Below are 14,163 nucleotides of genomic sequence, written 5' to 3'. Positions count from 1 at the left end.
AGTGTATCCTCCTTTGTCTCAAATCCCCAAGAGCCACCTAGAGTTACAAAATTAAAGTATTTTCTATGCAAGTAATATGAATGGCAATTTTCCAAGACAGGATAATAGAAAAATTCAACCCCAACTGCAATCTGCTTACTTCACATACAAATAGTTTTAAGTTCATACAGTCTGCAGAGTCTGTATTTCAGGTAAATAACCCTGGAGACTGGAATTCTGGCTTTACAAACTTTGATGCTTATGTTAACGTTTCTTCATCTGTGTTATTTCATATTACCGCAGCTATGCACCTGCCCACACCTTGATGTTTGTCTCTGTTCTTCTATCACCACTAATAAAACATGCAAAACAAGTTTTACAGGGAAGGAAAAAAGTCAAACCACTCATAATTTTTAATATATATTTTTAAAATAATTCTAAACCTGTATGAAAGCCCAGTACTCCTCAGAGAGCAAATATACCCAAAGGTTCTACTCGGCTTGCTATGCTGTTTTAAACTAAACTGCTCCCACATAAAGCTACACAAATTAAAACCTTCAAGCAGACCCCTGAACCTGAGAATCTCCCCCGGAACACATTTAGCACATCCTTGCAAAAGCTGTTTCCAATGCCAACCTACCACCAAGCTCAAGCTTCAAAGTAACTTCTCCTCAAAATTGTTTTTGGCATTTTGTTAATTTTTACTGGAAACAAAGAAAAGGCATGGGATTTTTTCTGTACAGAGATATTGGGGAGGTGGGGTGGAAATACCAAACCCCAAAAACAATCTAAAAGTATCATATTTTTAAGAGCTTCTAAGAGTATTTCCAATCTAGAAAAGTTAGGTCTGGTGGTTTCTTCAACAATCTATACACTACTGCAAGAAGATCAACAGAAAAAATACTGGGAGGCCTAAGGAAAGCCAAAACTAGTCATGATTTCCTTGAATAAATGATTTTATTTTCCAAGCTATCTCACTATTATTCCCTGATACTCCCTGGACAAAAGATGTTAACTGGTTTATACTTCAACTTGTTACAGCATTTTAACTTGCCATCAAGACTAAACCCTTGGGGGAAAATGTTCTTTGTAAAGGGAAGTGGTACCCTTTCATTAATCTTTACAAGCTGAAAAACACGCCCTGCAAGTTTCAACTATTCTTCAATCATCAAGGAAAAGACAGGCAAACATTTCATATTAGTTACTTTCAAAGAACTTTTTTTTTCTCTTGGGGAGGGGGACTGCGTATAAAGGGTGAAAAGGAAGAGCCATAAACTTTGAGATTATCCATATATGCTACAGCAGGAAGAGTAAATGGCATAAAGCCAAAAAGGTCATTTAGATTTCAGCCTTACTGCTGATTGATTTAAAAAAAAAAGTAAATTGATAAATACAAGATAACTGACTGATTTTAGAATCTTAGAAGACAAGAAGGAACTCACGTAATTATGTAGTATTTACTTAAAAAACATTAAGCTAAATATGCAACAATAAAGACCACATTATCACTGATGTCAGCTTCTCAAAGGATTTTGTCTTCTTCACATGGGATCCCAAAAAGCCTGAAAAGTTTATTTTCTGTTTAAAATTGACCTCCTGGCTTACTCTAATTTCAAGTCTTACTAAGGTGACAATCCAGGAGTAGTTAACCCTTGCTGTAGACAAACGGACCACAGCTCGGATGCAGGGTGGCTTGCTGGCAGCAAAAGGAGGTTCCCCCCTACTCCCAGCCACGCATCCTGCTCCTGGGCTCCAGCTTTGTGCCTGGGTCAGAACCTTGTCCAGCCATTGAGTGCATTAATACAGGAGAACATTGCTCCTGCAAAACCACCACCACCAAAAAGCACAACACTGTTTCTGCCAGGTTAATGAACTGAACAGACTCTGCAACCAGCTTAACAGTGCACGAGTGAATGCCCAGGAGAGGGTGGGACCATGTGGCTGGAATTAAAGGGAAGCATAAAAAACGGTGAAGAGTTAAAAAAAAGGCTTGTCCCCTGTCTACCTCAGTTGTAGCACGTCTTCACCCTGAGCAGGTACTGGAGAGAAGTATACTGCTAGTTCTTTTGTTTAACGAGTAGCATCAGCACAGAGGGAGGAGAGAGGGATAGATAAGATCTTATTGGTTTTATCAGAAATGCTTTTTAGAGTTTGGTTTTCTTAACATTCATTAAAGAGTATGCTCCTGCAAAACCATGACATGAAATGAAAACATAAACAGGACAACTCATATTGAAAGACTTCAGCTTATGTCCTTTCTGAAAGAGGGCCTAAAATTCAATCAAATATTTAGAGCAGAAAACCTGCTCATTCCTCAGTGAAGCTAGCCTGGTACCAAATAAGCGTTCTGAAGAAGTAGTGCTAATTAGTAAACTCTCAAATGTGACGGTTAAGGTGACTGACTTTTCTACAGAAGCTTCTGTAACAAAAGTTCACTCACTCCAAGCAGGTAAACACTACAGGGACTCCAGTGATCATGCGGTTGTCCCTAAGCCTACCCAAGAGCAATTAAATCACAGATAATCAACGACTGCTGTGAAGATAAACTATACAAAGTGACATTACAGCAGTGATGTAAACTGCTTTCTGGCACTAGCTTTGGAAAACTAGGCGACATGCTCTCAGACGATGATCAATATACAAAAAGGCTACTGAAATACCAAATCTGGAATTCCTTTTCAAAACATCTTTGGCACAGGAAAGCTTTGTATTTTATATAGCTGAAGAGGTCAACTTCGAAAGTCTAGCAAGACTTTCTGAAAGTCAATCTCTACAAACCTCAGCAAGTAAACCAAAGCTTACGTTTTAGAATTCTTAAAAGATTCACACGTGTCTAATTTTTCTTAGAATTCCCTGGAATCATTGAGAGGAAAGGGTTAAGTTTATTTTTACTATCAGTTTATCAATTTTAGACCTAGGAAAAATATTACATAACTCAGTGCAATGATCAGAGCTCATGACAAGGTAAAACAGAAACAGAAGGATCTCCCTGAGAGAAGGGTAGCATTTTTTTTACTTTATTAATCCAAACTTTTAGGAAACGGCTTTCCAACCAGATATCCATTCTAATTATGAAGTCAGATGAAAAAAAATGGTCAGAGAGTAAATATTCACCTAAGTAGTCTTAAAGGTGGTTTTCCTTTCCTTTCACACAGCAGTCTAAAAAAAAAATTAAGAATCAAAGAGACTTCTAATCAAGGTGCACTTTGTGTGGTCATGATTTCAAATATAAAAGTATTACTGCTTACAAATCAGTAACTTTTAAATTTAAGTTTCAGCTAAAACTTTGGGGGCGTACCAAACCACGTTTTTCATTCCACTTTTCCTCTTGAGCTACCTTAAGTAGCAGCCAACTAGAAGTAGTCCACCAGAAAGCTGGTACATTCACAAAACCTCTCCAAGTTCTAACGTAGCCTTCAACACCTTCAAGCTACCGCCACTTCTACAGAAGTGGAAACGCTCCTGGTAGCTTCTCTTGAGAACCAGAAGTATTTTCCAGGCCGCTGCCCACCTTTGCATGGGAGCTCTGCTGCTGTGTTTATTCCACTCCTGCTGCTCTTTGTCACATCACACTGCTCAGCGTTGCACAGCTGCAAAAACCACCTGCTACTCCCATGTAGCTATTGCTTCTGCCTCCTCCTCATCTCATCATCCTTTCTGAGAAGGATTTACTCAGTCTCCTATAAAGACTATCCCCTCTGCCTTTTTGCAACACTGCAAATGGGAATCCCAGGTGGCTCCTGCTAATTACCCACGTGCCTTGGGAGCCTAATTCTTCCTATTGTTAATATACCAATCTTCAGCCACAAAGTCACTTCACATGCTAATCAGAGACCAGCTGATCCCAAGCTAATACTTCATGTACTCGGGAGATCTGATCTGCTGGGAGCACTAATGACAACAGAACAAGATGAGCTTTGGAGAAGGGTTCCCAAAAGATACTGCAACACTTTCACTTCTTGTACGACCTCGTAATAAAAAATTTGCTTGTGCTCTTGGAGCTTGGTCACTGCCCTCACTTGCTGAGGGCAGCCTCTTTACAGACAACAGGCTGAAAAATGGCATTTTCCTTTTACACTGCTAGAATCTAATTTAATAATTGTTATGTTTAAGACTTACCTAATTTTCCATAGAAAAGTTTTGGTGTTCATAGGATGCCTGAAACATCAGCTTCAATCAAAAATCAAGATGAGCATTTCTATGAACAGAAATATTCTATGAATTGAACAGTCTGGGCCACGACCCAGTACTGCTGCTGACAACACACAGTAGCTTAAGGAATTTCTACTTTCCACTCACCCTCTGCATCCCCCACAATGTGCCATCCCTTCAGCCTGATCTGGATCACCTGAAAAACAACTGTGCCAGCACAATGGAAAAGGCAGCATGCTACAGCACCCTGGGGCACACAAGGTCTCAAGCTGATATTGCTACCAGAGAGCATATGTTTATGGTCTGAGTAGACTATATGCTCCTCTTGAATGTCTTGAAATACAGAAGCTTCATCAACATTCCCAATCTGCTGTGACTTCAGAATATGAAATGCCTCACATAAAATCCACACTACGTGAGGATTTTTCATCCTGACTTCTCACATGTAGATAGCTCAACATTTCCACTTGGTTAACGATGGTCTCCAGGTCACTTGGGAGATGCTGATGTGCAACACTGAACAGCCCTTCGTTTAGATCTCGAAAGGCAGGAATCAGCAGAGTTTCTACGACCTGTGGCAGTGCCTGGTGTGAGTTTTCATTTGAAGAGCAATTTGCTCAATGGCAAAATAGCAATTCAAGGAAAGTTACCTACTCTACCTTCTTACTACATGGAAAAATATCCACAAGATGGAAACACATTCTGTTTTAGAAGAGAACCAAGCAAAATTCATGGGGTTTTGTTAGGTTGTTTTTTTGATGGGTGGTGGGTGGGGCTTTTTGTTGTAGATTTTTTTAGGGTTTCTTTGAGGATGTGAACAAGAAGTTCTTTCTTCAATGGATTTCAAACTGTCACAGAAGTGGAAACATCATTTCATTTTGCTAAATCAAAACCCAGGAATTTTGTGCAGTATTGCCTTTAATGAACTACCAGTTCCATCCTCCATGATAACATGTTCATTTCATGACAGTGTTCTTCAGGTTTAATTTATGGTGCTAATGAAAGACAAAGGATCCTGCAGCTGTATAAAAGTTCAAATAGCTCAGAAAAAGTAGCAGACACATCCAGCTGTTTGAGAGGCATCATGACATTGCTACAAACCTGGAATAAAAAAAGATCCCTATACATACAAAAAGGGTTCTGCCATAGAGTACAACATTCACCTAAATGAGTGTCATGTAAATAACATAACAAGAAACTACAAAAAAATACATTTTACCACGTAAGTGTGCTCCAGATATGAATAACATCAATTTTAATGTATTTTATTACTAGAGCTAAAAATCATATGCAAGTCCTTCACATACAAGTTTAGCACATCCTTTCAAGGCCAAGCCTGTCCCAGGTTTCAGAGTACTGTCCCACTTCTTTTAGCTATAATACTAAGACAATTGTCTTACACAAATACTGAAATGGGCATCGGCACAATAACCATTTCAGAAGGTCATGGCAGAGCAGTTAAACGTGCTGTCTCCCAGCTGACATCAGTGTATCTCTGGAGGTAAGACAGAAAGCAGCAAACACCCCTGGCATTCCTCTTAAAATAGCTTTGTGGAGCGCGTTTTATACATAAAAGGCAGCTGGTTATGCTTTAACAGGCTCTTTTGTAAACAGAACTGATCCACAGATGTGCAATTCTTACAGATGGTTATCAACATAATCTTCATTTTTCAGAACCAATAGAACTGGACATTACACCTGATCTCTGAGCCATTTACCTACCTCAGAAGACAAACTGGATTCACTAATATCTGCTATGGGATTGATAAAAACTTGATGTCAAAAGAATTGAGTATTAGAAAAGGGAGAGAAATGGGAATGTCCAGAAAATTGCAGCATTTCAGTCTGCATATAGGCTCTTCACTGATCTGAAACTGCAAACAGACAAGTCAATGTGAGGAGAGTGAAGGGAAAAAGACTCTGAAGCAGATATATATATTTAGCAGCAGGTTAGATGGGGAGAAAAGGCTCAAGGACAATGGCAGGTCTTTTCTTCCTTCAGCTAAACCCCCAACGTATTTTTGTGAAAGAAAGCTACTCTCTTGCTTTTAACTATAGCCCAAAACTGCATTATGTCTCTTGGGTGCTTTGATTTTTTTTCCTCTTTCTAAATCTCAGCACATAGACAGCTCCAGGGCTCAGTAGGAGAAATTATTAAAAGCATGCCTGCAGAAGTGAAGAGATCAGTCATTTCCCTTATCCCCTGTGTTTCATGAGCGCTCCCCCGCCCATGCAGCGTTGTATGAGATTTCATGCAACCAGACGTGTCCTTTTAAAACAGACTGAAAAATTTAAAATCCTGTAAGAGTAGGCATAGCACTCCTTCAAACTGGAAAGAGAAATGCAGAAGTGTTTCAGTTCTTCAGAAAGGTCACATTCGCTTTCGAAATTATATCAAACTTTTTCTTCCGCCCTGCGCCGTTCTATTACCTTAAGCAATTTGTAACAGTCTTTACTCATCAAACACAAAATCCCAGTGTGAATGTGATGCAGGCAATCTTTGCCTAGTTATTTTTTCCCAGGCCACCTGAAGTTTCCGAAGTCCAGATGTTTTTCCAACTCTTTCCTGTTCCACTATTGCAAATCCATAGGTCCTTTCTTTAAAATTACCATTCTATACACATTTTCAACTCACTACAACTTACTCTGTGCTTCTCGGTCCATTTTCCAAATATACATACACATATTTTGGATTAAATATGACTTACTGTATTAGAAACATGACGTTAGAAAGTTTAGGCAATTAAGTTCAGTGTATTTTGACAAAAGCAAGCGTGCTGAAAGTGTGACACATTCTCACAAAACAGTAGAGTAGCTTAAAAATTAGGAAAAAACCTTTTAAATAGTTTCCTACTTTTGATGTCTATAGCTACATCTCCAACTTTGTACCTTTACCATTAAAATGTTAGTGTGCATTTCACAGTATAGGAAAATAACCTTCATTAGAGCTTATCAGGAAGCTGGTTTTAACCCCCTACTCACCTAATGTAAAGACAGCAGAAAAAAAATTGGAAAAACGCTGCTCATTTTCATCACCCTTACCCAAATACTCTCCAGCCACAAGTAGATATGTCCATATTTCAGAGAGTTCTTTGCTCCAAGACTTGAACTCTAAACATTAAACATTTGATATGCATTTCAAAACTGCTATTTGACACACACTGGAGAACAAACTACATCTTTTCAGAGTCAATATGAAATTGAAGAGGCTCCATATAGAGTTTAGGACATGAAGCAGAAAGACATCACTGTGCTTATTCTGCCTGCTAAAAACAGATTGACCACGAGACTGCTATAGTTAAGGATTCATCTCAACTACAGGATTCCCCTTCATACACCTGCCTAAGATCTCTGATGAAGATCAAGTTGAGAGAACATCACTGATTTCTGCTCAAGTCTTTAAATGCATATTGTCAAAGAAAAGTTCTGTTTTGTAGTTGTTACACGGATGACTCATCATCAGTATCTGAAGTGACAGAGCAGAGATCCTTCTACAGTGAGAAAAAGGTAGTATAAAAAACCCCTTTATTTTGTTATCCTAACGGTTAAGGAAATCTACTACAATTAACTCAGGGTAAAAATTATTTATGGAGAAACCCCACAGAATTTTGAACATACAAGCACTCAGAATCGGCTTCAGCAAGGATGTCTAGAACTTACCTATGGTGCAGTTTGTGGTTATTTTTCTCCGCTTGGGGTTGTGTCGTAGCAATTCTAACTCCCGTTTGGTTGGCTCCCATGTTGAATACTTCTCTCCAATGCCTAAGCAGACGAAAAGAAAGTTTCAGGAAGTTGTTTAGTAAAAGGATTAAAATCTCTGTTCAAGTAAAAACTTTCAACACACTGTCCATTAAGTTAGGTTCAATCTACGTACATCTGTAAGAGATTGATTTCTTTTTACCCCTGCCTCCAAAAAATACAGTTCATTAAGGTATCAACCAGTCTTCCAACACATTAGAACTAAAAAAAGAAAAGCACTTTACTTACAAAGAATACCTAGCCCAAATAAATTTTCCATTATGGGATTATAATTCTCCTTTCAGATAAAAAGAAATTCCAGCACAAGGATAAATCCACTATTACTCAAAAATGCATTTCTTTGTGCTCAGAGGAGGTTAAATGACAGAACCACCATATGATTTTAGAAGATACAGGATAACCAAGAAATCTCATCACTGAACTTTGACAAGTAAATAAATCAAAACCAACCCAACTTAATGGACAGATAGAAGCTTAATCTTTACAGATGAACAGCAGAATTTAATAATTCGATATACTGAACAGTTACTACATGTCTTAGGATATACCATTACAGAGTATGACCTCTCCTTATAACCATTGATGTAGGGCTGGATATTAGCAAGTTCTAATACTCGATATTCACTTTACTGACACAGTTAATATTACCTAAAAATGCAATTAGTAGTAGGTTTAAACACAACCCTTCCCCAGCAACCAACCAACACTCTCCAAATACTCAGCTACCTTTACTCATGAGCTGCAGCTAAAATCTGTCATTATTCTCTTTAAACCTCAACACTGTAGTTCCAAAACATTTCTTTTGTTCAAAGGAAAGTGCAGTAGAAGTGAGTAAGTAGTACAGAGAACAGATCTGAAGTAAGCATAGAGTTGTGTTCAGCATAAATCTGATGCAAGAAAAACACAACAGTGAAGACTCACATGCTGACCAGCTAAGCACTGGTGCAGCATTCCATGTAACACAGAGAAATTACTAGGCAAGGTCAATTACAGTGAGTCACAAAAGCATCTCGGCATTAAAAGTAACGAATAGCAAGATGACAAGCAATCTATTCTAAACTGAGGATTAAAGTCAATTAAGAGTTATTTCTCACAGAATGCATGGAGCAGAAACAGTGCTGTGCTACAGAAAATAAATTATAAATCATACATATGAAAAGGAGAGTAGAAAATATAGCTAGAGGCTTACACATTCTGCATAATATACATTAAATTTTAATAGCTCTTTGATCTTCATTTTCAGAAATAGCTATGCTTGTCAGAAGCCACCCACCCAAAAGTGTTCAAATCATAGTCACTACTGACCCTCCAGGTTCTAGTAATAAAGGGTGTCATTCCTGGATTCTTGAGGACTAGAAAATTCTTGTTTACATGGATGCACCCATCTCTCCATTTGATTCCCCAACAGATTATGCAGGAAGCATAAGAAAGAATACCCGAATCATACAGTCCCTTTCCTTTACCCAAGGTTCAGCACCAAGCTACACGCCCAGGAAAACAGAAAAGGAAACTAATTACTGTGTAACAGGCCGACGAGCTACAACAGCTGCGATGCTTTGAACACACTATACAGGATGCATGGGCAAACGAAGGAAGCAGCTTCAGAGACGCACATATGGACAGTTCACATATGACAGAACATTGGCTTGCAACAGGTTTTGTACTGATGTCTTCAGCAACCCTTTCCGTATTTTTAATGCTTCCTTAAAGATTTATATAAAAATCTGTTTGTAAAAAAGCTCAGAATAATTTTCAACACCATGTTAGTACCAGCTACTGCACTGGCCAGCTGTGAACTTGAACTCTTGCATTTGAGTTCACTGTAGTTTAAACATGGCCGAACGCAGTATAATCTGACAATGGGATGAAACCTCATAATGAAAAAAAAACACTTGGCTATGTTTAAATCCTGGTTTGAATCAAATCTAACCGAATTCACACTGGAAACACATGTGCGCTCAACTTTAAGCATGCAATAGTTCCACATATGTCAGTGGGACTATTCATATATATTTATATATATATCTATATATAATTATATAGCTTAAAAGCTTATAGAAGATGTGGACCAAAGCATTTGACAAGAGCAACTCTTCAAGTAAAGTTAAACATGACAGACTGGATTACTTTACAGGATTCTGGGTGAATCAAATACTGTTCAATCAAAAAGAAATTAAACCAAACAGAAAACCACGTACAGTTAATGCCACAACAAACACAGAGCAAAACAGACAGAAAACTTCCTTACAGAAGCCTTTCATTAGAAAAAGCACAAGTCAAGCCAGAGACAGAAATTAAAGTGTTCTGTTCTGACTATATAATTTAACAAGAATGCTGAGGTTTTATTACTCTTGAAAATTTGGGGAAAAAAGATAGAACCATTTACTAGGAATGGTTCAGTGTTTAAAAGTTGGGGTTTTTTTTTAAAGTAGGAAAAAGTTTTAATAAAATGTTTAAAAACACCCACAAACATGCCAAAAACTCCAGTGTAAACTACCTTAAAGATTTGCAAAACATGCACAAGTTACCATTTACACTTAAAGGAAAGTAGCACTATAGGAGTGGAAATTTATCATTTTAAAAATGGTGCTATAAAATAGCCAGAAATTCAAGTCAGCATGTGAAATCTCCAGCCAAGGATTAATTTTATTAGGTCAAATACACAAATTGTCATTTTTCAGAGAATTTATCAGGGACATATGGATGAGTGAAAGAAAAGGTGATGAAGGCTCTAGTTTATAAAAGTCACAATTTTGTAAGTAATCATTAATATAGATTGTTTACTTTGCTATACTTTAGCAGATTCCCCATTTTCCCCACCTCCCAAAAATCCAAACATTAATTAGACTGAAGGGCTCCGTGTATTCTCACCTCTCTCATTATTATAGAATATTCAACACCCAAGGAAAAAAAGAAAATGGTAGAGTTTCAACTTGTTCAGTTATATCGTATAACCGTGAACTGCAACGGGACATGGGAACTCAGCACACTAAGAGTTAATATTACAAAAGTATGAAATGAATCTCATGATATTTGGGGTTTTTCTTAAAGTTGTTTCTCCAGGCATCATGTTGTTATGTGAGCATCTATTAAAGTATACACTAACACCCTTCAAGCACTGTGGCCAGAAGTTTAAAACTATACAACATCAACGCTTCAATTCTTAAGCCAATCCCAGTTTTCTCAGACTGGATTAACTTCTGAAGTTCTTTCAGTTGGCAACACTATCTGAGGTGAACTAATTCTGGGGTAGAAACACACAACCAAGACACTGAGTTTGAGGTTTGTGCTAATCTCGACACTCAGTTTGGAAGAACGCAGGTTCCCTCCTCCTTTACACTTTACAGTCTTTCAGGTAACGTGAGTCACTATGGGAAGGAGGGGATGGATTGAAGCAATGGAGAAAGAAGGAAGAAAAGGTCTAATTTGCCATTATTTCTCCCATGTATCTCCCTTTCTCATTCCTTAGATAAATTTGCAGGGAAATACACGTGGCCTCATGAGAAGCCATGGAAAAAAGATCCTGTGACATGACTTTATTGGAGTACACGGTATAGACATTTTCTTTAATCTAAAGTGCACCGTTGCCTATTCCTCATTTTGCATCTTCAATGGTCATTCCAGACTTGCCCTGGGACAGAAGGTGCAATGTGCATATTCATATAAATATGCATTCATGTCTATATTTAATGTCATTCATTCATCAGTTAACCAGTACAGAGCAGTTTTTCTGCCTGGCAGTTCCTCTCAGTGATTCTTCCCTTCACCACACAACTTTGTGGTCCAAGACAAGATGAACAATCTTGTAGCTGTAATTGCTGCAGAATATAAGCTATAGCAGCCTGGCGTCCACTGCGGGAAAAACTGGCTGCATCTCAGCCCAGCAGGCACAAATTTATCATTTGCTACAGACAACATAACTAAGAAATTGCTCCTTAAATTAACATATTCAAAAGTAAGGAACTAGGAGGCCTTCCTCTTCCACAGGATCATGAAGAAATGCTACGTTGTTGCATTAATTATATATTTATAACATATATTTATATAATTATCATATTAATTTGGTGCCCAAAACACCACCGTTGGAGTTTTCAGAAGATGTGCATAGCCTAAATGAGGTTTAAAAACATGTTTCCATTTTGTCTTATTTTGAAAACCAGTGCTTTGCACTAAAGCATTTTAAGCTGTCTTTTCTTGTTCCAGGACTCACTGGCAGTCTCACTACCCTCCCTTCCTCTGACTCAACTCCCACAAAACGGGGAATAAGCAGAAAGCAGAATGGGATCTGTAGTAGGAACTAAGTAAAGGCAGCTATACTTTTGATACGCCATCAGAAAAGCTCTAGTTAATACGATGTTAGCTGCTATTTTTAAAATTGGAAATGAGGTTAAGAATGGTTTGAAGTCATATCAGCCCTGACTAAGGCTGTCACATTGAAACAGGATGCCATGGATTCAGTAAGAGACATTACTAGACAGAAGTCATCTGTCTTCAAATACAGACTTTCCCACTTTAAGAAAACATATCCCCTAGAGGCCACTGGAAATGGAAGATGACAAGCTTTTATAACTGATGCTTAAAAACTACTCAGTTAAAGATACATGCTACTTCCTTTCCTTTCCAAAAAAAAGGAGAAAAGGTTTGTTTTGCAGTAGTTCTATCCAGGAAAGGGCATATGAAATCAAGTCTGCTGTAATTATTCAATCATTGGAACATATCCAAACAAGAGGAAAACAATTTGCACGATAAAACTGGCATTCTTAACTGTGATTCATGTCTAAAATGGCAGGATAATCAGCAAAGGGACGCTTGTTAGTGAAGTGCGTCGCCAGCCCACGCTTCTTACCTGTCATTGTACACTGGTAGTGAGAAACCACTGTTGGGGTGAAGGCTAAAAAAGAAAAAATTAGGGAAAGCAAACTGAATAAAACAAATGTGTGTACATATATTTGTGTGTAAATATTTCTACATAGATACTGTGCGTGTACCATGAAAGCACAGGTGTGTAAGTAAGCTGGCACGTTCTATTTAAAAAAAAAATTAAAAAAAAAAATCACACACAAGGGTGGCATTTCATGTGAGGGGAACAGATTTATCACCTGTATCACCTAAATTAGCCTAAAGGAGCAGACTGTTACATTTTCTACCTAATACAGATTTGACTCTGATATTACGTAAGTTTTTCAGGATTAATATTAGCTCTATTTTTTGCAATTAAAAATAAAATATTTTTGCTACAATTAGGTGTGGCGCACATGTTAAACTAACAGTCTAACTCCTGGAAAGTAATAGCTAGACATCTCTCTCCCAAGGCCTGCACTACTATCTCCAAAGAGCTCCTTCTTCCCCTTACTGTTTTTTTTTTTGCCATTGACAAATGGGAGGGACAGGTATGATTAAAAACAGAAACAAGAAATTCAGGCAGGAAAACCAAACCTTGTAATTTCCAAGCTTTTCGTTGTTCTTCTTTGGCAATTTGTTCCATGTCTTTGTCGTATATGTAATCTTGACACATAAAGCAGTATATACCCCCATACAAAAGGTCTATGGCTGCAAAACAGAAGGGAAGTTGGGGAGGAGGAAAACAAGACGTGAGTTCACAAACTAGAAGACATTTTAAAGTAGGCTTCCAAGTCAGGCATTCTTTCTTCTCAGCAATCCACAAAAAGTAAAATCTGTACCTTAGAATCTGGAAGGGGGAAAAAAAGAAAAAGAGAAAGAAACAGGGAAATTTTTCCAGTTACAGTATAAGTTATTCAATTCCTTCTGGCACAGCAAGAAAACGGTGCAAGACAACAAAGCATTAGCTGCCTTCGAGTTGTTTGTAATTCACAATATACCTTCCAAGGCAACCAAAAGGCATAATTACAGGGACTGACTACAACACTTGCAGAACTAGCACTGTTAAGATTTGATATGTAACTTTGAATTGTCTTAGTAAGACTTCAGTAATTTCTATTCAAAGCCATTAAAATAATTAGAAAGCACCTTTTTAAAATCAAAATGAAGGCTCGAACAGGAGACTGAAAACTGAAAACTCAGATACTTGTCCAGGGGAATGGTTTTCTGGAGTAGTTTATTCAACAGGTTACAAGTGTCTCAGTTTCTCTTGTGTCACACACCCTTTTAGAATGAACATATGAACACTGACCAATGTTAAAAATATTTTTCTCACACAATCCTAAATAAAAGAAAACCAAGAAATGAAATAAATCAGCTAATTGGGAAATGACAGTTTGCTTCAATATATACCGAGGAATAAGTAAGTGCAGA

General features: G+C 37.8%; 1 protein-coding gene across 2 annotated transcripts in view; it reads right to left on the bottom strand.

Annotated features, from left to right (window-relative positions):
* The window catches only part of USP22 (ubiquitin specific peptidase 22), a 113,111-nt gene that overhangs the window by 42,795 nt on the left and 56,153 nt on the right, over nt 1–14,163 (bottom strand). Inside the window, exons 3-5 of one of the 2 annotated variants that reach the window (XM_086622239.1) lie at nt 13,327–13,440; nt 12,737–12,781; nt 7,792–7,893 (exon numbers count right to left, since the gene is read on the bottom strand). In XM_086622239.1, the coding sequence (XP_086478365.1) occupies nt 7,792–7,893; nt 12,737–12,781; nt 13,327–13,440 (261 nt within the window). The remainder of the gene's footprint in view (nt 1–7,791; nt 7,894–12,736; nt 12,782–13,326; nt 13,441–14,163) is intronic. The other variant, XM_086622240.1, reaches the window with a different exon arrangement.

The sequence above is a fragment of the Tauraco erythrolophus genome, chromosome 17, assembly GCF_009769465.1.
Source record: "Tauraco erythrolophus isolate bTauEry1 chromosome 17, bTauEry1.pri, whole genome shotgun sequence".
NCBI lineage: Eukaryota > Metazoa > Chordata > Aves > Musophagiformes > Musophagidae > Tauraco > Tauraco erythrolophus.
The sequence above is the reverse complement of the archived record's forward strand: the minus strand, read 5'-3'. Positions and strand labels throughout refer to the sequence as shown.